Source organism: Epinephelus moara, chromosome 13, assembly GCF_006386435.1.
Source record: "Epinephelus moara isolate mb chromosome 13, YSFRI_EMoa_1.0, whole genome shotgun sequence".
Taxonomy (NCBI): Eukaryota; Metazoa; Chordata; class Actinopteri; order Perciformes; family Serranidae; genus Epinephelus; species Epinephelus moara.
Genome location: NC_065518.1, coordinates 11,420,153 through 11,446,145, shown reverse-complemented (window position 1 = coordinate 11,446,145; position 25,993 = coordinate 11,420,153). Strand labels below are relative to the sequence as shown.

General features: G+C 42.8%; 2 protein-coding genes across 3 annotated transcripts; both read left to right on the top strand.

Moving 5' to 3' along the window:
- Positions 1 to 7,326, top strand: si:ch73-127m5.2 (uncharacterized protein LOC561202 homolog). Of its 2 annotated transcripts, none has more exons than XM_050060136.1 (5): positions 1 to 128; positions 2,345 to 3,000; positions 3,219 to 3,419; positions 4,337 to 4,466; positions 4,569 to 7,326. In XM_050060136.1, the coding sequence occupies exons 2-5, from the start codon at positions 2,604 to 2,606 to the stop codon at positions 5,035 to 5,037; spliced, it is 1,197 nt and encodes a 398-aa protein (XP_049916093.1). In that variant the 5' UTR covers positions 1 to 128; positions 2,345 to 2,603; the 3' UTR covers positions 5,038 to 7,326. The 2 variants fall into 2 exon arrangements, with proteins under 2 accessions (XP_049916093.1, XP_049916092.1); XM_050060135.1 differs by having other exon boundaries at positions 39 to 162.
- Positions 7,327 to 8,190: 864 nt separating this feature from the next.
- On the top strand, positions 8,191 to 16,866 carry si:dkey-21e13.3 (uncharacterized protein LOC100150043 homolog). The gene is made up of 5 exons (XM_050060161.1): positions 8,191 to 8,575; positions 12,350 to 12,457; positions 13,604 to 13,726; positions 15,537 to 15,662; positions 15,899 to 16,866. Exons 1-5 carry the CDS (start codon positions 8,482 to 8,484, stop codon positions 16,369 to 16,371), a joined length of 924 nt encoding a protein of 307 aa, XP_049916118.1. The 5' UTR covers positions 8,191 to 8,481; the 3' UTR covers positions 16,372 to 16,866.
- Positions 16,867 to 25,993: the final 9,127 nt, after the last annotated feature.

The following is a 25,993-nucleotide window of genomic DNA, read 5'->3' as shown; positions in this document are numbered from 1 at the left end:
GGTAGTGCACGTACGGCTGATTTGCAACCCGCCGAAGCAGCAGCGGAGAAGGAGGAAAAATGTCGCTGGCGTCGACGCGGACCGTTCTAGGATCAGTGTCCTTTTAGGAAATTACAGACGGCAATTCGGTGAGTGGGACAGCCGTCACTAGTTGCATCCAAGGTTAGCGGTTAAATTCGGTCTGTCCCGTCCAGAACCGCGACCGTTTCTCACAGTTTAACCCGGTTTATTGAACGTTTCAGGCCTGCTGTTCATGGAAAACTAGCAACGGCCGCGCCTGGCAGCCATGATGGATGTTAGTGACGATAAATGGAGCGTTGTTCATATAATTCGCGTCGTTATTTGCCAGCTTTAAAGTCAGCGTTTCCTCTCATATAACGTTAGCGACGAGTCAAAATGTGACACCGTGTTAATTAAATGTTTCTAAAGTGGCAGTTGGAGACTGAAAATATTGTTTTGGTGTCATTATTTAAAAGTTATTAATTTGGATATCAGAGCTGGTATTCTGAGCGCGTTTATCACAAGCACGTCACACGCATACTTACAGCATTTAAAAGTTAATAGGAGTTTAGTTATTGTGGACACTTACACAAACACTGTGCAGTTATATGAGCTGAAACATAAAGATAACCTCCTGCTCCGTCTCAGCCAATCACAGGCGCGTCTTCTCACAGCAGCAGCTGAGCTGAAGTGTCCAGCAGACACACAACAGTGCTGATTATTGACATTAAACTGTCCTGGCCTTCTAACATAACTTATTTTAATAAGAAATACCGTTAACACATGTTAATATTCATGCTCTCCTTCTGTGCTTTGTTATGTGGCTGTGCGTAATGCGCCTGGATGAGTGTTGCGCTTTTACGCACCAGGCGCACCACACTCCTGCTCTCTCTTTCCTTCTTTTAAAAACTATGAATTAAAGTATAACTACGACACAAAGCTGAGCAAGTTAATGCTGAGATTTTGGACTTAGGACAGCATTGACTGCTACACAGGGACAGCACCTGGACTATTTGGTGTTCTCTAGTCTTCTTGTGCCCCTGCAGCTCTACACAGAAACCACTTGGCTCAGTGTTTTTGACAGGATCTTTTTTGTCTTCATGTTTAACTAAATCTCCTACTTTATGCACATCAGTTCAGGACCTATATGCATTTTAATTTTCCCATTATAAGCGCTTTATTCAAAACCAGGAGCGAAGTAAAAGATGATAAGAAAGTGAAAGTCAATACTTTGGAAAACTCATATTAGAGTACACTGAACTCAAAATGTAGTGTGGCCACACAGTGGTGCAGTGGTTAGCATTGTCGCCTCAGTTCCTGGTTTGAACCCAGGGTGGGGGAGCCGTTCTGTGTGGAGTTTGCATGTTCTCCCTGTGTCAGCGTGGGTTTTCTCCAGGTACTCCAGCTTCCTCCAGCAGTCCAAAGACATGCAGGTTAATTGGTGACTCTAAATTGTCCTTGGTGTGAATGTGAGTGTGAATGGTTGTCTGTCTCTATGTGTCAGCCCTGTGATAGTCTGGTGACCTGTCCAGGGTGTATCCGCCTCTCACCCAGTGTCAGCTGGGATAGGCTCCAGCGCCCCCCAGTTACAGAAAATTAATGAATGAACTCAAAATGTATGAAGGTCACTGTGTTGGTGCTGGGGTTTTTTTTTCGCTCTCTCTCTTATTTGTTGTAAATTTAGTGTTTTTCTCAATTAGTATGATGTTAATTGACAAGATGACACTGGATACCATTTTGTTCCTGCTCCTGACGATTAAACTATATGTTAACTTTTATTTTTTTTGCCCACTTATTTCCTTTAATTACAAACTGTACTAATCCAAAAAGAAACATACACAAAACACTGGCAATATTTTTGATTAAAATATACTCAGTATAAGTACACTTATATGCTTAATATATCTGAAATATTCCTTGTGATGAATTGCTGTACAATGACCATTATAGCTTGTTAATCCTGACATGATTGTTCCATGATTTTATTATCAAACTCTTTGGTAATTAAACTGAAACACCATCACCACGTAGCTTGTTTTTAACTGTATGAAATTATTAAATAGCGATGTCTTTGGACTGTGGGAGGAAGCTGGAGTACCCAAAGAAAACCCACACTGACATGGGGAGAACATGCAAACTCCACACAGAGGGGCTCCCCCACCCTGGGTTCGAACCAGGAACCCTATTGCTGTGAGGCGTCAATGCTAACCACTGCACCACGTACCACCTGCACTGTTACTCATCCCTGGTCAAATTACTTTAAATGTGAGGAAGCTCAATTACAAAGTTAAAAAATGACTTAACCTTTGTCACTGACTATTATCTTTCTTATTTTTTCTTTCAGGGTGAAACTTCTGCTGTGGTGTTTCTATGACAGATTATAAGCTTCATGAAACTGTACAAAGAAGGTGAAACAGTTTCAATGTCGGAGGTTTTAGCTGGACTACAGAGAGAGTCACCTTACGTTCTCCTTTAGTCAGCTCAGCTTCAACCCTGAACACCTAAGAACACAGGAGGGTACTGTAACACTACATGGGCCTGTAAGGTAACCTGATCTGATAATTAAAGCCTCTGGAGCCTAAAGGTAAAGTTTCAGTGACGACATGGACCCGTCTACTCGGGTGGTGGGTCTGGATGCCCAGGGGAACATGGTTTTCACTGTGGTCAAACCAGTGATGGGCATCTTCCAGGTGTCTTCGGAGCAAACAGGGAGTGTGGCACAGGGGGACATGGGGCTGCAGGGTTTATCTGAAAACACATTAATCCTCCCTCAAACGCAAAACCAGGCTCCGCTAGACCAGAACCAGATGGATATGCACTCCATGCAGCCTCACATCCAGATGCCCCAGATGCAGGTTTCTGCCCCGGCCCAGAGTGAGGCTGTGCCCCAGATTCAGGACCCACAGCCGAACTCAAGCACAAACACAGAGTCTGGTACACACATGCCTTTTGCAGAGGTGTCGTCGCTCCTGGATCCCAACATGAAAGGATCGAAGGCTCGTAAGTGGCAGTCATTGAGTTCAACAGCGCATATATAATCTGGATATTTTTTTTTTTAAACTACTGTCACTTAAAATTGTTGAAAGTCAGACCATAATAAACACGATAAGGGATTCAGATGTGAGAGGCAAATTTGATTTTCAGATTTAATAAAATGCTATTAAATCCCGACCCGGCTGTGCTGACTCATCTCCTCCCGTCTCCGTCTCTTATTTTAGGGAAATATCTCATCTCGTATGATGAAATCAAACGGCGCCTGCAGGCTCCGGAGAAGATGTCCCTGCGCTCCCTGGCAGCCTACACTCGGGTCAGCAGAGGCCCAGCCAGCAAGAAAACCCTTCTGGAGTCACTCAATGTCCTCGGCCTCACGCCAAGCACAACTACCTCTGTATCCTCCTCCTTCTCCAAACTCACTGAAGGTGACAGATTCAAGAAGTTTATTGTCATATGCAAGTTAGATTTTAAGAAACAGTAAGCAGAAACAAGATATGCTTAGGGTTGGGTTTCTAAATACAGATTACATGTCAATTTTGGTAATTACTGAAATAATTGGATTCCCAAACAAAAGTAATCTACTGATCCTTTGGATTACTTATAAATTAAACACTGAAAATACTGCACCTTATACTATAAAATGGATACAGCCACAAAAATTGTAGCTCTGCAAATATTCTTTTATTTTTCTTTTAACATCTCAAAAAAACACCATAAAACTCTATTCGGAGCTGCGCCTTGTCAAAATAAATCAAAACCTATATGACTGGACCATGTGGGAAATTAAATTTGAAAGGAGTCAGGTTAATTTCCAGGGCTGTTCCACAGGCTAGTTAATAACATGTCGGGCAGGAAATCCAAAGTGTGGGATCATTTTGAGAAGGTGAAGGACGAACCCAAGGTGATATGTAAACTCATCTTCATTGGTCGACTACAAACATGACGTATCATGTGAAACATGGAAGTAGCTACATGCCCATTAGCCCACAGCGTCATTAACAGGCGGCTCGCTCAGTGTGTGACGTGCACTTGTAGATAAAATATAGGCCTATATTAATGAAGGTTCATTAGTACGGTTTTGTATTTCTCTGTAATGTAGCACAGTGTTAACAATGTTACTGATACTATTCTTTCTCACACCTTCAACTCAAACCACCTAAATATATCATTTAATCATTAAATTGATATCGTAAACATGCGCTGCATCCATGTCCATGTATTTCACCTGTAGGTTTGATAACATGAAGGGTAGAGACTAAACTGTGTTTTATTGTGTGTGTGTGTGTGTGTGTGTGTGTGTGTGTGTGTGTGTGTGTGTGTGTGTGTGTGTGTGTGTGTTTAGGCGACACCAGAGCATTGTGTGATGATATGAAGGACTTCGCCCATGACTACATCGACTACAGCAACATGGCGAAACAGCTCATCCCTGAGACAAACACAGTTCAACACTGGTCCAAAATTATTGAAACCAAGTACGTACTCTATGACCTTGTTGTAACATGACCTTAAAAACCTGTTGTTTTTTTCAAGGAGACTCGGATAAACAAAGTAATACATTGTTTTTCCTCTCTCAGGAACCACCTGGAGGATATGAGAAAATGTTTCAAGGACCCAGTGAACAGCGGAGCGTTTGACAATGTCACTCACGGTCTGGGTCTGGGAATGTTGGACGTGGCACTGGACATGATCGTCATGGTAATTGAGCAGCAGATTCGTATCCTGTCTGGCGCAGCGGCATCAGACCCAGTTGACTCTGGTCCGCCTATGCGGCGCATCCGCAGACGCCACCGCAAAACCCACTCGACTGACGAGAGCCCTAACAAAGTGTCTGGAGGGATCAAAGATCAAGGGAAGGCCATTTCTAAAGGCAAGGGGCGAGGCCGAGCCAAGAAGAAGATAAGGCAGGAAGCTGGAGCTGCTGGTCCCGTGGAGACCCAAGCAGAGCAGTGCAAGCCGGACGATGTGGAGAGTAACGTCCTCACCCTGGTGTCGGTTGGATATGAGACTGTTTCCAGTGGTCTCAACGCAGCCGGAACTGTTTGACACATGGTCACATGACCGGTCCAAGAGCCAATCATGGTCCCATTCACAGGGATACTCAGAGATGAGACACGAGCTCTGCACAAGTTGAGCTGGGCAGACAAAGCTGTGGTGAGCTCAGCATCAGTGTATAGTGTCACAGCTTCAGTCCAGCGTAAAGGAATAGTTTGACATTTTGGGAAACACATTTATTAGCTTTTTGATATGAGTTAGACGAGAAGATTGATAACACTCTCATGTCTGTACGGTTAATATGTAGCTGGAGCCAGCAGGAGGTTAGCTGAGCATAAAGATCAGGCCTGTAACTATTATTTTCAGTATTTTCCTTTTTAAAGATTTTTTTTTTGGGCAATTTGCCTTTGTGAGATAGGAAAGCTCTAGTGTGAAGGGTGGAGACAGAGAAGATGACATGCAGCAAAGGGCCGAGGTTGGAATTTAACCACTTGTCGATAAAATGTCGGGCCAGGGTCTTCAAATGTTATTTTATCCAAAAAAATCCAGAGTTATTCAGTAAATTATAATGTATGACAAAAGTAAAGCATCAAATTCTGACATCTAAGAAGCATCAGCCCAGCAAATGTTTGGCTTTTACCTCAGAAAATAACTGAAACAATTATTTGATTATCATAATAGTTGCCATTTAATTTTCTGTTGATCGACAAACTGATCGACTGATCTTTGCAGCTCTAATAAAGACTGGACACGGGGAAACAGCCAGCCTGGCTCTGACCAACATTTACAGAATACACTCGCCAGAAACGTGAATGCTGAAAACTAAGCAAGCAGCAGGAATTGAGGCTCGCCACAATAATTACATTTGTCTTCGGCTGGGTGGCGTGTTCGTATGTTTCAGGCTGGAAAATAATTCTTTGTATCACAGGTCAACTGTTGACTGATTGGCTGCTGGTTTTCTCTGGTCACTATTCACTGCCAAAATTTAAACGGCTGCAGCTCTCTGAGCTCGTAGCGGCAGCTGCAACTTAACACGAACTTTCTTGACTGTTTGGTTTTTGCAAAAATTGAAGGATAGGAGGTGTTAAGAGGTTTAAAAGTTCTAGTAGGCAGATTTTGTTTCCGTTGGACAGAGGCAGGCGAGCGGTTTCCTCCCCTTTTCATTCTTTAGGCTGCATTCACAACAAATCAGGTGCTGCGGCAAAAACACCACTGCTCCCATATATTTGAATGTGGGTAATGCATTAAGGTTGCGGCAGTGGGGCCCCAGGGAATACCAACAAATAAATAAACGCAGCGGCATGTGACAACAAGTTGACACAGAATCAGCTTTTGGGGAAATGCAACTGGGCGTCATACTGCATACTACTCCCCCGTCCCCCATTACGTCCTCATTACGTCTATGATAGACGTAGGCGTTGGCATGGTAACGTTAGATACACGGAAGAGGAGAGTGAGTGTAACGTTACAACCAAGACAGTCAAACGCAACCCCGGAGTTTTAAAGCTCAACCGGAGTCAGTGATGACTGATGAGTTTTAGAATAAGGTTACAGTGCTAACGTTAGATAGTAGCGTTAACGTTAGTATTAAGTGGAAATGCACAAGGAAGATAACGTTAATGTTTCAGAGGCTACACTACAGAAGGCTAACGCTAGCCATTAGTAACTGGATGCTGTGTTGTCATATAACGTTATATGTTATATTAGAAGCAAACTAAACATAATGTTACCTACAGAGTTTGGAAACTTTTCCGGGGTCAGTGATGACTGATGAGTTTTAGAATATAACGTAAATGCTAACGTTAGATAGTACTGGCAGCTTGTTTTGTTTTTTTAACTGTGTCTTGTAAGGTGTCCTTGAGTGCTTTGAAAGGCGCCTATAACTAAAATGCATACGTATTATTATTAACATATGTACTGTAGAGACATGAGACTGCTATCGATCTTCTTCTCTAACTCTTGACAAGAAAGCTAATGAACACACTTCCCAAAATTCAGAGCTCTTCCTTCAAGTGAATCCTCTGTTTTCTAGTAGCAGGTTTTGTATGTGTGCAGTCTAACTGAGTCCATATAAATATATATATTATTTTTTTATGCTATGTTTTCAGTGAACAGACAAAAATCCCCACCGATGTATAAATGTAAACACGCTGAACACTGTTATGTAGAACAGATATATCAGAGGTCAGGATTATATTTTTTTGCTGGTGTTACAATGTCTCCTGTTTCCCTGTCGTATTTATTGGTTAGATTTCCATTAAACATCTGTCGTTCTGTACAAGACTGTTGGAAATATTTTGTTTTTACTGGAACCTGAAGAGTTGAGTCAAATATAAAGATTTACTTTTCGTAACTACTTTGATTCTGTTGTTGTCTTGGGATAGATGTCACAGACCGAGCAAGCTGAGTCTTCATCACTGCGGCTTCATGAATTTAATTTTGGAGTTTAAGTGACTCTAACATTGTAGCATTTGATATAAAACTCTGGAAAGACAGGTAAGGATATTTAATTTCTAAAAATCCAGAAGTCAGAAGTAGATCATGTTTAACATGCACAGTGATGCAGATAGTGGCTGTAATTTGGTAGAAAGAAAATAGTTCCTACATGAAACTGCTCACAACAAAGTTTCTGGATTATCTTGAGTAACCAGGTCATGATTTCTGGAAAGAGACATTGATGTAGAGTTTTTCAAATGTATTTTTTTATTGCTTTGCACACCACAGGTCGAGTGCCATCTAGTTCCATTATATTGGAGAGAAGGCAGACATCTCTACGGCCCATATCTCCAACACTGGGCAACTCACACCAAAACAACCTAGATTGATAGATTGCACTACAGATAAGAGGGAAAGTATGTATTTATAATTTTGGGGTGAACTGTCCCTTTAAATTATATGAAGACATCACTGCGGCCAAACTCTGCCCCAAATTTTGCGCTCAAGCAGAAATGCTGCCTAATAACACACCTGTGCACACAAACAGATGCCAGGTGTCCACCTGTCTGTGTTGTTGTTTTGGCTTGGATTTACTAGAAGCCGAAAGGCATTGTGGGAGATTTTTAGGGTGGTGAGAACACACTCAGCAGAGTCAGCCAAGTGCTAATACCTTAACTGCACCCGCACACACACACTCAGGGAGGGGGGGGGGGAGAGAACAGCTTTAGTGAGGATTTGCTCTGTATTACCCTAAGAGGGGACAGAGCCAGCTGGAGTACAGGGAAGACACACCAGACAGGCGTGCAGGGAAAAAAAAGACAGGTATTTTTTCTGCACAAAACAACAGTGCAAGATGGGAAGTGAGTGCAGCGGTGGGATTACAGCGAGAGGCAGCGTAGGTTGAAGCAGGTTTCCTCAAAACAACAGCTAATGACTCCACAGACTGGTGCTACAAGTGAGGAATCCAGCAAAAGGAGGACGACAGTGAAAATGTGAAGTTACTCTGCATGAAGATGTCAACCTGAGAAAGTTTGACCATCAGCTGTTGCAGGGAGCAGAATGGGGCACCCTAATGTGCCACTGGTGTACACTTACGCACGTTCCCACAGGGATAAACGCAGGTCCAGTCGACTGCAACCCTACACACCGAACGGTGAGTGGAACAGCCCTGTTAGTCAAGATTAATGGTTATCAGTGGATGTGGGATCTGGATACTGGTGCTGACGTTAATGTGGTTGAGTACCTTTTATTTATCTAAAGAAGCTACACACTTTTGTTTCAGTTATGCTAATACTCAGTGTTGGGGAGGCTACTTTGAAAGCTAAACTTGGCAAGCTCCCGATTACCTCACACCGCAAGAAACAGCAACACTATAGGAGATATATTGTTAACTAAAGCTACTTAGAAAACATGGTTCAAAGTACTTTGTAGACAACGTATATCCATCCATCCATCCATCCATCCATTTTCAACCACTTATCTAAAGCCAGGTTGTGGGGGCAGTAGGCCAAGCAAAGCACCCCAGACGTCCCTCTTCCCACCCTCTTCCAGCTCCTTCTGGGGGACCCCAAAGCATTCCCAGGCCAGATTAGATATGTAATCCCTCCAGCGTGTTCTGGGTCTGCCCTGGGCCTCCTACCAGTGGGACGTACCCGGAACACCCCTAGCGGGAGGCGCCCAGGAGGCATCCTGATCAGATACCTGAACCACCTCAACTGGCCCCTTTTGATGCGAAGGAGCAGCAGCTCTACTCCAAGCTCCCTCTGGATGTCCGAGCTCCTTACCCTATCTCTAAGGCTGAGCGCAGCCACCCCACGGAGGAAACTCATTTCCGCCGCTTGTATCCACGATCTCATTCTTTCAGTCACTACCCAGAGCNATGCGAAGGAGCAGCAGCTCTACTCCGAGCTCCCTCTGGATGTCCGAGCTCCTTACCCTATCTCTAAGGCTGAGCCCAGCCACCCCACAGAGCAAACTCATTTCCGCCGCTTGTATCCACGATCTCATTCTTTCGGTCACTACCCAGAGCTCATGACCATAGGTGAGGGTTGGGACGTAGATGGACCAGTAAATCGAAAGCCCCCTCTTCACAGCGCCTGCATCCCTGCAGAAGCCGCACCAAAATTGCCAATCCATCTCACACTTCATTCTACTCTCATGAACAAGACCCCTAGACTCTTGAAGTCCTTCGCATGGGGCAGTAACTCTCCCCCAACCCAGAGAGGGTAATCCACTATTTTCCAGCAGAGAACCATGGCCTCAGATTTGGAGGTGCTGACTCATCCTGACTGCTTCACACTCAGCTGCAAACCACCCCAGTACATGCTGGAGGTCACGATGTGATGAAGCCAACAGAACCACGTCATCTGCAAAAAGCAGAGATGCAAATCTGAAGTCCCCAACCAGACCCGTTCCTCCCCCCGGCTGCACCTCAAGATCCTGTCCATGGATATCATGAATGAAATCAAAGACAGATGCGAAGTCATACGCTTGCAAAAAAAAAAAGCCACTGCAAAGGTTTACTGCAAAAAAATGCCCAGTTGTTCACAGGTCATACAGAAACCAAAGAAATAAAATACCCCACTCTCAATGTGAAAGTAAATAAATGTCAGCTTTTGTCCTGTATGTCCATCAATCATAAACCTGCCTTCAGAAACTAGAGTCCAGGTGAGGGTATGCAGCCTGTGGCCCTTTGCTGCATGTCATCCCCTCTCTCTCCCCCTTTCACACTTAACTGTCCTGTCCATTAAAGGGAAAAAATGCCCCAAAAAATATCTTTAAAAAAACAAACAGAAGTGTTTGTAATTTCAGACGTTAACTACACATAAACTGTCTCGTAGTAGTTTTTGATGGGAGGACAAAGCTATTCATCCACACACATTTTCATAGCTCGTGCAGAGATTCAAACCTGTGATCTTTCTGTCATGAATTCTTATAAGACCATGCCAGTTTTATACTTTAACTGTTTCATATGGTACAACAATTAATAGGAAACACTGGCTGCCTTGAATGGTAGGAAAAGTATGATTACAAATCTTAAGCTATCAAGAATACACTTGAAGATTTTCAGCCAAAAACTTAAAGTAAAATCTTTTTTACATGTATTTTTCCTACCATTCCAGTTAACTCTGTTTCCAGTTAGTGCAGACTCTTGAACTTGCTTGAGTTGTTTACTCCACTACAGTGAACATTAAGGTTGCATTGCCAATTTACATTACCACCACATGGCTGTAAGTATAAATGATTTGCAGTAAATGGGCTAAAACGTGCAAAACTACTGATATAGTCCCCCCAGTATGACTTGTCTTCAGTTAATGGTCTTGTGTTTTCTGATGTAAGTGCTGGGAATACAGTGATTACTACGACTAATCACCATGTGTCACTGGTCTCTGTATAAATTAATTGAAGGACCACTTAAAATAATGGGGTTGTCAAGTGGAGGGTTTTATATTTGAACAGATCATCTGGGAAAATCTAACCAGCAAAGTGCCATTTACTGCTGAAGTGTCCTTGACCAAAGCACTTAATATAAAGCAGATCAGGTCATTGGTATGAACCGGTTGTGGGCAGCAGTCCGTTACCCCCAGACTGCTATTACTCAGCTTTATTAATGTTTTCATTCATTTCCACAAGCTGTATACGATATTCAGACAGATCTATGATTCAGTCTGAGCTGGGATTGTCTGCACACGGCTCTCAACATGGAGGTGGCTGAGCCGGCAACTAGCAGCCAACAGTGCTAACAGCGACACCAGTGCTATCAATAGCAAAAGTGCTAACAGCTAACGGTGGTATAGCATGGGGGGAACCGAAGAGTGGGTGTTCCGCGACCATGGGTTGGGACAGGGCTATTAGCGCTAACTGCCATATGACCTCGCTGCAGAGAACTTGATGATACGTTGAAGGCGGGGCCTCATTTATGCCGATGAAAGTTGTTCAGTGGCGCATGAAGCCGAAAACGTTCACCTGTGTATAAAATTACTAGGAGGATGGGTGTTGCTTCCACATCATTGAGCCCTTAGAGCCAAGCAGGTAACTTTGGGCTAAGCACTCGGCTAACTTAAATGGAAATAAAATAATCGCACAGCTCTTCTAGACTTTCCAAATCATATCAGACTGAATGGATCAAATCCTGATAGTGGAACGAGTCATTTCGCAGGAGTTGTGACGCTCAAAAAACGTATCCACTGATCACAGACGTCTCTTTCACTATGTAAGTTCAGTCTTTTTGGGCCCAATGGCATCACGAGATTGACTTGGTTGTTTTAATCTTACTGCCTGGCCACTACAAAATTTGGCAGCAAAGTCTGGTGCACCTGAGGGCCTGGGATACACACACAGTGACTCACATGCACCAACACGCACATGCTGCCGGTCAGCCGTTTTTGACAATTATCTCACTGAACAACATGGATAAGTATCATGAAAATCCACGCTACCTTCCAGGTCGACCTACAAAGCACTGTCACCCCTTTGGCATACTAGACTTTGAAAACTCGTAACATTTTCATCAGCATGAGCTGGTCTTTGTCAAGTTAAGTGTTACTAAGCAAATGTTAGCGTGCTAATAATTAATGGTGATAATTATCAGCATTGTACCTGCATGTTAGCTTGCTGACGTTAGCATTTAGCCTGCCACAGAACCGCTCACATGGCTGAAAATTTTAGTTTCGTTCACAGATAAACATCAACTCAGGGACAGCTTCGATCTTTGGGTCTAAACTTGAAAAAAATCAGACTTCTGGTTGTTTTGCAAGTTGCACACTTTGTCAAATTAGTCTTCACTCCTGTTCTACTAGAGACTCCCAGTTGCACTGCTGTTTGCCTTGCTTCTGTCTTACCTAACTAGAACAACTTCCATATTGCCTATGTTCCGTAAGCATCCATACCATTTTATGTCTTTTAATATGTCTCCATCTCCCCACAGATAACCTGAACAATGCATTAGGCGCCATCAGAGTCCTCGGTTTGGAGCTGATCGCAGACGAACTTAAACCACATCTGAACACAGTGCTGACCAACATCAAGGAGAAGAGTGAGTTCATTCACACTCATATTCTATAACATATAACAGCTCTAACATCATCTCGAAGACAGTGTCAAATGTATCAAACTTCATGGTATAATGGGAGGTTTCAGGGTTATTTTTTTTGTCTTTCATTTGATGCGATTTGAATTGCAAAATGCTGAGAGCCCTGCTGCCACAAGCAATTTACATATTTATGTGTTTCCATACGTGTATACATTTATGCCTCCCACTCCTACTGGCAGCTATATCACACCAGCTCTATTCGGAGCGATAAAACCTGCAGCAAGAACCACATCAGTGAGGGATGGGGAGCCGAGGGCTGAGAGGCTGTGAAGGGATCAGGTGTATGACAGTTGTAAGTCCCCGGGAGACGTTAAGCTGTATTTGTGTCTCCGAGAAAGAGAGCAACAGGGGGGATAGAGACGCAGAGGAGGTGAAGACGGGTCAGGGAGATCATGTTGAAAGTAAAGCTGAAACTGACGCAATTCAGTATTCACCATTCTGCTCAGCGATTAAAGAAACAAATATTGATGAATACATGTACTTAGTGCAACTTCATCTTTCAAGCCAACATTTTCTTTGGCTCATGCCTCAAAATGATTATAACACAGGGTTCCCTCTAGGGCTTTTCAAAGAGTTTCCAGGCCCGGTTCCCTCAAATTCAAGCACCCATGACAGCATAATTTGAAACATGGATCAGGGTCAATGTTAAATTGCAGAGTGCCATCCTGTGCGGTGCTGCAGCAGCATGGCTCATCAACGTGTGTACTTTATTTGCTGCAGGCTCTGCATCAGGCCATACAGATGTCCCGTAGATCTTTAACAAGCCAGTTTTTGTCTGTGAATGTCGTTTGCGAGCGACGAGTCCTGGAATTTATACAATCTAGGTGGTGAAGGTGAAAGGTGAAGGTGGTGCGTGAAACGATGCAACTGCGGGAGACACACGCAGACAGTTCTTTTAAACTAACGTTAAAATATCAAAATAACTTAATTTTCTATTCTTGCACAAAATATATACATTCAAGCACCTTCAATGACCGTCAGTTACACCTCAAGGATTTCAAGGTTCTGTGTGACCCCTGATATTCCGTCATGTTCATTGTGTATTTGTGTCGGTGTTGTGTTTGCATGTGTATTTCATCTTGTGTCCAGACAAAGGCGCTGCTGAGCAGGTCGTGATCAGTGGGATCCTGCCAATCCTGGCCCTGTCTCTGAGGAGCAGAGGGCCTCTCACCGTGCTGACTGCAAAACTGGTGGCCGAACTCGCCAAAGAATGTAAGTTATTTATACAGATATGTGTTGGTCGGTCATTTATTTATGCTCATATTGTCTGAGGAGTTCATTTCCTGTCAGCTGCCCTTAAAGCTAAGGTAGGCAGAAATCTGAAAAAGGAAATAAATAAATAAATAGATACATACATAAATAAATAAATAATCCCTCCCCAGCTCTCCCTTCTCCCCTCTCTAAGCCCCTCCCATCAGAAGATCATGGGCATATTCACGTGCATGTTTCTCATACATTAACTTAGTTAATCTTATTTCATTCTAAAGTCACAGCACATTCGCTCAGTCAGAGACCGTTGATAAACCGACACGGCCCCCGACACTCATTTCCCGTATCTGTGTCACGTGGGTTTCGTCACTGCTCAGCCTTTTAGCAGCAGCAGTCCTGAGTCTTTTTATTCCAATGGGAAAAGTGAACGTGAGCACAGATTATGACCGTTTCCTGTGCCACATAGTCACTGCGGTAAATACTGGACCCCGGTTTTCACATGCCCCATCCCTTCTAACATTCTGACACTGAGATGGCTTTTTTTTTTTTTTTCAGACCAATAAATCACAAGAAAATGAACTTTCCCCAAGATATGTTTTAGCAACACACTCTCGCGAGATCTGGCAACAACTGACGTGATCTTGTACTGGGTTGATATGAGACATTACACGAGCAGATAAAAACAAGCAGCATAACAAGGAACTTATGACTCTGCTTTCATCCATTCACAACATTTACTACACTTCCAAGCAAGGTGGGGGAGGTATGATCACTTCCACTTCTGAGACTACACATCCTGAGTATCTTTGCTTCAGCCCCTCCTTGACCTGCTCTTTCTCTCTCTGTTTATCAGACCACAAACGAGACAAGAATTAGCTAGCTAGCCACCCTGTGGTCCCTCCGCCTCACTTCCCACCACTTAGACAACTGTTTCCTCGGGAGAAGTGATGGCAGCAGCTCCAGAGACAGACCTTTGCTCGGAAGATGTAGGGGCTCAGATTTGGCCAGTGCAAACCCTCCAGCAGTGTCACAGCGGGCTGATGACCAACTGCAGCGCTGGGTCTAACATTTGTAACAGCAGCAACAGAAAGTTTACTGAGTCTGGGCTGTCTGGTCCCCTGAAGCTGGGGTTTGCATCGACTGGATTTGAGTTGCTGACTGGGGGTTCATCTCGGGAGCTGTTGCTCGCTCTCCTCCCTGTGATGTGGTCCGTAGTGGCGGGGAGTGAGGTGGGACACACACTGTGATTCAAGGCTCTAGCTACTTTTAGCAACATAAACATGAACGTGACGCTGCAGCTGTGAGGCTCTGGCTGCAGTTACCCGAAGGCTAAATTATTGGCAACATTTTCCCTCCATCTCTGAAATGTTTGACTGATAATGACAAGTTTTATTTTGTTTACTGCCAGACTCTCTTTTAGACCCTAGACTCCTTTCTTGGGTTGCTTTGCAGTGTAGGCAGTTGTTGCCAATATTGGAAAAGCAACTTTCTCTGCAGGATTCTCCACCATTTCATCCAGACCATCTAAAGGGTCGTGCACGCACATTTGCATTTGTAGAACAGCCAATAGGAACGCCCTCTTTTTGAAATGACTGTGATTGGCCAAAGTCTGAACACAGAGCCAAAAGGAGGTGCAGGAGACTAGTTTTCTCTCAGTCCAATTGAACTTCAATATGCTGAAAGATTATCATGGGATTTTTGTCCAATGACGCCACAATCAAAGTACCTAGCCCAGCTGTAACATCTGCTGGATCTTCTATATTCTTTTTTATCAACGTAGTTTAACATTCAATCATTTTTTGTTTCTTATCAGCTGTGGTTCGTAAAGGTTTCGGTGATGCAGGTTTGGTTACCGCTTTGCTCTCTGTGCTGACCAGTCCAGACCAAGAACTGCTCATTCACGCTGTTAGAGCCATCTCACGCATGTCCTATGACAGCTGTAAGTAAAGCAATACAAAAACCTCCTGGTGAGTTACAGAGATGGACTTCCTGTTTTCTTGGTTCATGTTCTTTTAACTGAATACATCATAACATGAAACCATTCCCTACAAGATTTGAAGGATCTACCAAGTTCCACTTTGCATTTTACACTGTGTGACATCAGGTCATTTTTGTTAGTTCTGTAAAGTAATGCAACACAATCTAAACTTTGCTCTGTCTCTCTGTCGCCTTTAGCTAAGCTGCAGGAAATGTTACTACGTCGAGGTGCAGTGCCTCGTCTCGTTGCCATCCTGCTCCGTTTCCCTGAGAAGGAGGCCCTGGAGGAGGTGTGCCTTCAGGCCCTCTGTAACCTCAGTGGCATGGGTGTGGCAGAGGAGGCGGGCATGGTGTGGGAGAGGGGCACATCTGTGAGGCCGGGGGAGTCCGTGTTTCATGGCATCTCTCCTCACACCTGTGGTTTTGCCTCCTCTGTGACTTTGGTGTGTGTGTCTCAATGGGCGCCAGGTCAATATGCCGTCAACATTGAGGTCTTCCAGCGTTGCTCGTCATCTTTCTGGAGCCTTCACGTGAACAAACGGAGCGCTCGCTGGTTCCCGTTCTCCAGCTGGGGAAGCTGTTCGAATCTGTACAAGGTGATGAAGTTCTTGACGAAGAATGTTCCCCGAACCAAAAGTTTGAAGACTCGTGTGTTCCACACTTTCCTCTGACGGCGTAAATATTGCAAACTGCCATATAAGACTCTGAGGGAGTTACTACAACCTCTCTTATTACACCAACAATTGTTGGTGCGCACCAAAATATCAGGGGAATGTTTACACACGAGAAACCTGGACATGCATACTTGGACATATCCAAACTGCAAACGTCTGTTCCATTTGTTAGTGTTTTGACTCTACAACCACCTGCTTAAAGTAAAATACAGTCAGTCACAGCTCATTTCAGCAACTCAGCTAGTATGGGATCTGATGCCATGCAGTACTGCTTGTGTTTTGCGCAATAGCTAAATCAGAAAAATGCTGTAAACCAATGAAAACGATGTAGCCAAACCTGCTGTTGATTTGTTCACAAGTGCTTAAAATTATGGTGAATTTCTTTTCGCGACAGCAATATTGATAATGTTCTTTTCTACAGTGCACGAAGATCATTTTTGATCATGGCTCGCTCAATTGTCTTTCAACAATAAAATACCTTGACTTTTAAAATGTGTATGTGTCTGTGCTGCAGGCCTCAAGGTCACCGTTGTCAAGGGTAAGTTTGTAAATAATTTGCGCACACAGATACCTTGTGCATGAATTTGTAATAATGATGCAACCTAAGTGGTAGCAAAAATTGCCATTGTTTCTGCAAACCGTGAATATGTTACATTTGTGAGTTATTGTAGCAGGTACTTTGAAACTTGCCCATGACTAAGAATTTTCCTAGTCGACCAATAGTCGTCATTTAGGGCCATTAGTCGACTAGTCGCCTGCATGTTTACGATATTAATGTAATTATGAAATGATATATTTTGGGTGGGGCAACACAATGGTTTGAGTTGAAGGTGTGAGAAAGAATAGTATCAGTAACATTGTTAACACTGTGCTACATTACAGAGAAATACAAAACCGTACTAATGAACCTTCATTAATATAGGCCTATATTTTATCTACAAGTGCACGTCACACACTGAGCGAGCCGCCTGTTAATGACGCTGTGGGCTAATGGGCATGTAGCTACTTCCATGTTTCAGATGATACGTCATGTTTGTAGTCGACCAATGAAGATGAGTTTACATATCACCTTGGGTTCGTCCTTCACCTTCTCAAAATGATCCCACACTTTGGATTTCCTGTCCAACATGTTATTAACTAGCCTGTGGAATAACCGCAGGCACCAGCCCTGGAAATTAACGTGACTGCTGAGCGTGGACACTTCCTGTGGCTGTCCTTTCAAATTAAATTCCCATATGGTCCAGTCATATAGGTTTTGATTTATTCTGACAATTTTATTTTCCTTATAGAGTTTCACAAGTTTGACAACAGCTGCCCTACACCATAACTTTCCTCAAACCTTACGATAAACTCTGTCGACATGAAGCTGAGAGGCCACATACAGCACGATGCCTCCTGAAACCTCCTGATCTGCCTGGATGTCTCTTTCTGTTCGTCTCTTCCACACTGTGTTGGACTGTCATGTGGCCATGTGCAGCCTCTCTAAACCAGCTCTGTTACTACAGTTCAACACTAGATGGCATGCATGTGCTTTGTAGAAACCTTTGTAGTCTCTGTACAGTGCAATATTAAAGACATAGAACCCCAGTTTGTGACTTTGCACACATGCTGACACACACATGGACCGAAGCAAATAATGACAAGCTGCCTACTGCACATCTCAGTGGATACTCTCACATATTTACATAGATCTAATTGGTTTACTTTCCCCATGCCGATATGAATTTGTGACACCGTCCGATTTAAACTGAGCGCTTGCCCTTTGACTGTAAATCTGTTAAATACAAACACCAATACAAAGATAGACACAACGTGTACCCCCCTCTCAGTCTTACTCCCATTTCTCTTCCTCTAATTACCTCTCTTATTGGTTCCATCCCGCTCCAGGCGTCCTCCTAACGCAGGGGCACGTCCTCTAATCAATCCTAACTTTATTACTCTGGGAGCCACTTAAATATTTGATGTGATAGAGATGAGGCTTTGGAATTATTTACAGGTAGACAAGAGGCGTGCACACCTATTCTTGACTTGGTGGAAAATTGTTTCTAAAGTGGAGCAAAAACATACTTGCATAAGAAAACAGGCGTCAATATTCTTATTATATGATTTAATTAGTGTATTAATGCCTGTCTGAATTAGACTGAAAATGTTTTACATGAAAATAACAGTTTTCTGAGCTGGTAATGATGAAAAGACTTTTGGTTTGGTGAGGTTTTCTCCTCAGTCGGAGCCCAGAAACAGACACCAGAGGTGAGCAGCTCGAACTTGTTAAAGCGGAGCTAAAAGGTCGGGTCAGAGAGGATTTTATCTCCCATCAGCAGCTGCTCGCCACTCCTGCATCGAGTCCTTTAAACATGCTGTTCTTAAAGGGGTTCTGGCCGGTAGCAATGTGTACATGACCTGATTATATAAACACATCTGAAAAAAACAAAGCACTACAGTGAATAATAAAAGATGCAAATGTCTGGTTTGGTTTTCTCCTGTTATCTATAAACATACCGTGCATAACATACGCACTAAATCCTACAGATTTGACAGCATTTGCGGGCTCCCAGTTTGAGCTTCTCATGTGTTGCCATTAATGAGCATCCGATTTTCCCGAAAAACATATATCTGTCAATCTGTGGAAAACCCAGAGGGTCGTTTAACAACATTTGCCACTATTTCTGAGGTATTTCCAGGATCCTCAAAGACTCTTCTAACCATCTGGCTGAAAAAAAAATATTCCATCTGTTGCATTATAAAAAAGATTTTTAACCCATTTTCCAAGATGTGCCTGCTTCTCCTGATCTAAACAAAGATGGTGGCTAGAAATTAAACTTCTCCTCGCTCAAACAAATGAAAAAACTATGACGCAACATTAAACTTTATATTTTATAACTTTGTTGTTCTTATATTTTCTATTTTCATACAACTTGTCAATAATTTGCTTGTTTGTCTGTTTTATTGAGTAAAACAGAATATTATTAATTAGATGGGTAGAGGAGTCTTTGATGATTCTGGAAAGCTCATGATATATTAATACACGATAAGCACACGCAAGAGAAAACAACACACTGCAAACACTGGCTTTTCACATGCTAAGTAGCTAGCTAGTTAGCTAGCTAGCTAGCGAGGCAGCTAGCTTACAGAGCCTTGTCAAGATAATTAAAAAAGGGACATTAGTTTTGTTTTGTTTTTTATTGTTTTGTTTTGGTTAATTTATTATAATTTGACATTTTTGTTGCTCTAGCTAACAAACATTAACATTAGCTAACTGGCTAAACTTAGTAGCAGCTGTTAAGCTAGTTTAAAGAGACAGTTCACCCTAAAATCAAAACTACATAATTTTCTTCTTACCTGTAGTGCTGTTTATTAGTCTAGATTGTTTTGGATGTGAGTTGCTGAGTGTTGGAGATATCGGCCGTAGAGATGTCTGCCTTCTCTCCAATATAATGGAACTGGATGGCACTCAGCTTGTGGTGCTCAAAGCGCCAAAAATACATCTGAAAAACTTGTTGTGAGCAGTTTCATGTAGGAACTATTTCTTTCTACCAAACTACAATTGCCAACTGTATCAATGTCAATGTACTGCTAGCTCACCTAGCACCACAGAGCTAGCTAACATTACAGCTCAGCTGAGGAGGACGCCATTTGTGCTGTCACGTCTGTGAGGAGATGCACGCTCCCTTCTGCGCTGTAATACAGTTGGCAAGTGTAGTTCGGTAGAAAGAAAATAGTTCCTGCATGAAACTGCTCACAACAAGGTCTGTGGATCATCTGTAGGAACTACTTTCTTTCTCCTGAACTACACTTTCCAACTGTATCACTGCACAGAAGGAAGTGTGCATCAACTCATGGACGAGATACTTGTGCAAGATGTGAACATTAACAGGATCCTCTTCAGCTAAGGTGTAACGTTAGCAAGCTCAGTGGTGCTGGGTGAGCTAGCAGTAGATCAATCTCGGAACCCATCGGCTCTCAGTCTGAGGACGATAGAGCCTCTGGGTGCAAGGGCCAGTATTTGGTGCTGATCTGATGTGGCTAGCAGATATCCAAGCCAAGACTAATTCTAAGAAAGCTAATGTAAATCTAACTTGTCATCGGATGATAGCCAGTGCGTTCTAATGTGTTTCACCTCTCCACACGGACTGTTTACCTGCAATTTAAATGTGATTGCTCAAAACTACTCACACTTTAAACAGAAACCTGGACATTTGCGATACCAAAATATTGTCCTGCTGCCCACTGATTCTACAGACATATGCAGACATCTGTTTATAGACTAGCGATAGATTAGCAGTAGATGTACGCCTCCTTCTGCGCTGGGGTATGGTTGGCAGGTGTAGCTTAGTAGAAAAAAAAAATAGTTCCTACATTAAACTGCTCACAATATCATCTGTGGATTATCTTGAGTAACTGGGTCATGATCTCTGGAAGGAGACATTGTTGTCTAGTTTTTGAAATGTAATTTTAATTGATTTGAGCACCACAAGCTGAGTGCCATCTAGTTCCATTATATTGGAGAGAAGACAGACATCTTGACAGCTGATAGCTCCAACACTCGGCAACTCACACCAAAACAATCCAGACTGATAATAGCACTACAGGTGAGCAGGCATGTGATTGGCTGAACATTGAAGGGAGCGATGATGGTGACAACTGTCGTGACAAGTGACATTATGAAATAAAAGTGTCATTGGGAACAATGACATTAATGATCATGTCTGAAATGACATGAAAATAACACTCATAATAATGTGGTGGATTTTTAATGATTTCTTACATATTTCACATTTTATTGATTCGTTTCTATAATTAACACAAATATTTATGTAATACTGTTTTATTCATTTAATACTAAACACTTTGGTTTGTGGCATGGGACATAAAGTCTGCAAGTTGCTATATTTTATTCCCACACTGCTGTCAAGAAAACATATATTTTTGTAGCGGTTGCCTCAGTCTCTGCACAAACATGTGAAGTGTTTAATCAATAACTCCACTTCCACTCTGTAATGGGAAGCACAGGAAGCCTGCATATATTACTTTTAATATAAGACTTATTAATAATGCATGATGAACTTTGCATTATATGCCCTCCAACCCAGATAACGTAGCTGTTTTATTGCTTGTCTTTGCAAATGAGTCATTTAAACTTTAATCCTCTTGTTGATTTCTGCAGAAACAACTGCATGTAATTGCATTAGGATTTCATGGCGCTGAGATTCTAATTACTGCTTTCGTCATTTCTCTGTTGTGGCCTCAGTTATTCTTAGCCTGTAGCATCCTTCAGCGACAATGATCCACCTCGTTGACTCGCAACACACGCGCTCTCTTTTGATATGGATTCACGAACAGACCATAAAAAATATAATGGCAAACAGAGACGCACAGATTGGATATTGTGCTGTAATTTCACACACAGAAAGAGTTGTATGGGCACAAACCAGCACACAGTACACACACAGACAAACAGAACATGCAGGAGGGGGTTCATTTCAGTGACTGCAATCACTCCAATAGATCCGTCCTCAGGGGTTTGCCTCTTGTCTTTAATAGATTCGATTGTCAAGCAGATAAGATGATGGACCCCCTGATTCTCCCACACCCCGCTGTCAAATTCTCACTTCTGGACTTCTTTGACAAGTCAATGACAACTCTCATCAGCAGAGACTTCAGGATTGGCATGAACCAATCAATGCCTCCGTCAAATGCAAGTGAGTTTTTGGACAGATCCACTCGTCTGTACTGTGTCCTGTTCTTAACAGGGACATGTGGCCTCGAACTCAGAGAGGAGATCTGTAAGGAGAGTTCAAACCTAAAGCCAGAGGAAGGGGACATCATGAGCCGGTCTCCTGAGTCTATTAAGCAGCACACTTCAAGGAAAAATAAAGTCTTTCATGTCATCTACATACAATTTTCACAGAGCTGGCACAAGTATCAAGTAGACAAGCTGATATAAACACTGCTCATTTCATTTAATTAGGCTGCGTAGTACTGATAGATTTTTAAACAACAGTGACAAGCGCTTTGTTTAATCCAGCAGCACACGTTTGTGTCACACTGGTGAATAGATTAAAGGAAAATATAACTTTGTCAAAAATTAATAAGTGAGGAATTGTTCTTTCATCAAAGGCAAAACTGTATTTTCATGTATGCTGGTTTACGAACATTATCGTAAAGAGGTTGCGAGTGTAACTAAAAAATTAGATAAATCCATCCATTTTCATCTGCTTATGCGAGGCCAGGTTGCGGGGGCAAAGCACCCAAGACATCCCTCTCCCCAGCAACACTTTCCAGTTCCTCCTGGGGGACCCCAAGCCGTTCCCAGGCCAGACGAGATATGTAATCCCTCCAGCATGTTCTGGGTCTGCCCCGGGGCCTCCTACCAGTGGGACGTGCCTGGAACACCCCTAACAGGAGGCGCCCAGGAGGCATCCTGATCAGATGCCTGAACCACCTCAACTGACCCCTTCTGACACGAAGGAGCAGCGGCTCTGCTCCGAGCTCCCTCCGGATGTCTGAGCTCCCCACCCTATCTCTAAGGCTGAGCCCAGACACCCCACGGAGGAAACTCATTTCCACCACTTGTATCCGCAATCTCATTCTTTCGGTCACTACCCAGATTGTATCCGCAATCTCATTCTTTCGGTCACTACCCAGAGCTCATGACCACAGGTGAGGGTTGGGATGTAGATGGAACAGTATATCGAAAGCTTTGCCTCCCGGCTCATCTCCCTCTTCACCATGACAGTCCAGTGCAGCGCCTGCATCACCGCAGAGGCTGCACCAAACCGTTGATCCATCTCACACTCCATTCTACCCTCACTCATGAAGAAGACCCCGAGATACTTGAGCTCCCTCGCTTGAGGCAGTAACTCACTCCCAATTGAAGCAGATAATCCACCGGTCTCCGGCAGAGAGCCATGGCCTCAGACTTAGAGGTGCTAATATACTTTATTAATCCCCAAGAGGAAATTCAATTGTTTCACTCTGTTGTCATATACACACGGGCCTGAAATACACACATGCACAAACAGGACCTACACATGCATTAAATGGAGAGATATCAGAGTGAGGGGGCTGCTTTGGACAGGCATCCTGAGCAGTTGGGGGTTTGGTGCCCTGCTAAAAGTTGTGCTCTCAAGCCACCAGTCCACGCTTCATATTTGGTCCAGATTGGTACTTAAACCGACGACCCTCCGGTTCCCAACCCAAGTCCCAATGGACAGAAATTAATTAAATTAAAGAAAACTTGTTGGCTTGATGTCATCCGAGTATGACAGATGTTATGAATGGTGGCATTCAAGGCTGGGTATCATGTAAGAAATTACAATACCGGTACCAATACGAGTTCCCTTAAAAAGTGAGCACACAATTTAAAAATATCACCTTTCAGAACTGAAGCAGCCCTGTAGTGATGCCATTTGTAGAGCTAAGTTTTTCCTTTAATTCAAACTGTACTTTTACAAAAACAGGTGAACTTGCATTACCTGAGCAGCATCAACACTGACCTTCAGCTATGAATCACTGGGAAACATAAAAAAAGGTCTCATTCTTTTACTTTCACACCTTTACCTTCAAGGTTGGAGTCTTGCCTCGCTAGCAAAATGAAGAACTGCGACCGCTGTATGGTAGCCTTGTGTTTTTCCTCAAAAAAAAAAAAGTAATACCAGACAGTGTAGCCTTGCATCATAAATAATGTTACATTAAAATGAAAAATTTTCAGTGAAGCCACAATAAAAGGACAGTAGGATCAGAGGTGGTGATGTCCATCATATGAGACTAAAGTGGAAAACTGAGTCTTTAACATGTTATTTTTTAAAAATGTATTAATGTCAGCAATTTGGATTGTTTCATTTATTTATTAATGCATGACAAATAACAAAAATAGTTTCCCTTATAAGAAGCAATAAGATGCATCTCCTAGGTTATTGCATTTGATTCGGACACTAAAAGTTGATGTTTTAATTTTTTTTTTGCTGAACCTGCGCTGCAAATAACAAATTGTTTACTTACAATTAACACAATGAAAACGACATAACCAATATCTATTTGTTTTTAGTCTGATAATATTTTACAGTGGACTCTCTCCTCTATTACAGTACATAAAGCCACTCAGATGCCAACATTTGAATCACAAGACAACAAATCAGATAATGATCCAGGAAATTAAATTGACTTATGCACACTTAAAGATAAAGATCTGGGGCTGGTTGCATGAGGCACTTTAAGGTCAGATTTTCCTTTAAATCCCAATTAAGGTTTCCTTGAAATAAAACTGGTTGCACAAAACATCCTTAAGTCTTCTCCTTAAGGTTTCCTTAAGTTTTTCTCCACTCTTGGTCTTATACTTAAGGCATTGCTTAAAGTTTGTTAAACTGTTGCACAGAGGACGTTAGCAACCAAAGTATGGAACAAAACAAGGTACCTCTGACTGCATCTTAACCACAACATGAGTTTATGGTGATAAATGAGGAAACTGAAGGCGTCCTGAGAAGAGTGTTCCGCAGCCACTTAATGATGAGCAATCGATTCGATTTCGATAAATTTGACCGGAGGTTAATTTATGATTTGTCTCAACGTTTGAAGTTGGATCACTCAACTTTCTGAAGCTCTTCCATCCCTGTTACAATTAATGATTGCTCTGCGGTTTTATGCAAACTAGGCTTGTCACGATACCAGAATTTCAGTAGTCGATACCAATACCAGTGAATTTCCACGATTCTCGATATTCTTTGATACCACGATAAAAAAAACTGGCCGCGCACATGTGAGTTGTCGACGGCGACAACATGTGTGTCGGCTTCGTTGAGTGTAGCAAGTGCAGCACGGTGCTTGTATATGACAGCAAAAAGACGGGGAGCTCAACACTTAAGAGGCACATGACGAAGGCTTGCCATGAAAAGAAAGACGAGAGTCAGCCTTCAATGTCCACGTTCGTATCCTTAAAAAAAATTGGGTTTAAACCGGGCTCGGGCTCATAATTACAGTTAAAGGGACGGGTGGGGCTCGGACAGAACATACACAGGCTCGGATGGGGTCGGGCTGGATTTTAGGGACTGATCTAAGCTCTAGCACTTGTAGAAGCAATTGCTTCTAGCAAAGACGATGGAGAACAGGCGTTCTTCTTCGGCGCTCGTCCTCGGCACAGACTGATGCGCGTATACTGCCCCTGTCAGTTCCAACAGGAATCGACACGGCCCGCTGAGGGCAAAGTTGTATCCGGTACTTACGGTACCGAAAAAAACCAGGTACTTTCTTGCGTGTTGGCATCGACTTGGTACCGAAGTATCGGTTCGCATGACAACCCTAGTCCAAACGTGCAATTTCCTCCCACGCTTGTTGCTTCATGTTTACTGTTATTTTTGGATCAAATTTAATTTTCAGCAAGTTCTTTCTTTTATTGAATTCCTCCAGAGGAATTATATTTTTCCTTCCTTCCACCAATTTGGTTTTCGTGTCCTCTTACAGTATCTTCTGTCATTTTTTTGACTATCAGGCCGACTTTGTGAGAGGATACTTGCGACAACAGGTAGCTTAGGCTGTCACAAATGCATGTTCAAGCAAACAAATGGTCTCCATGGAAACAGCTGAATGTTACTGATGTAAAATCTCTTTCAGTACAGTAAATACC

Coding starts and splice junctions, on each gene's coding strand:
- si:ch73-127m5.2 (XM_050060136.1), top strand. CDS start 2,604: ATGGACCCGTCTACTCGGGTGGTGGGTCTGGATGCCCAGGGGAACATG. Junction 3,001..3,218: donor CATGAAAGGATCGAAGGCTC/GTAAGTGGCAGT, acceptor CTCTTATTTTAG/GGAAATATCTCATCTCGTAT. Junction 4,467..4,568: donor TCCAAAATTATTGAAACCAA/GTACGTACTCTA, acceptor TTCCTCTCTCAG/GAACCACCTGGAGGATATGA.
- si:dkey-21e13.3 (XM_050060161.1), top strand. CDS start 8,482: ATGGGGCACCCTAATGTGCCACTGGTGTACACTTACGCACGTTCCCAC. Junction 13,727..15,536: donor GGCCGAACTCGCCAAAGAAT/GTAAGTTATTTA, acceptor GTTTCTTATCAG/CTGTGGTTCGTAAAGGTTTC. Junction 15,663..15,898: donor ACGCATGTCCTATGACAGCT/GTAAGTAAAGCA, acceptor TGTCGCCTTTAG/CTAAGCTGCAGGAAATGTTA.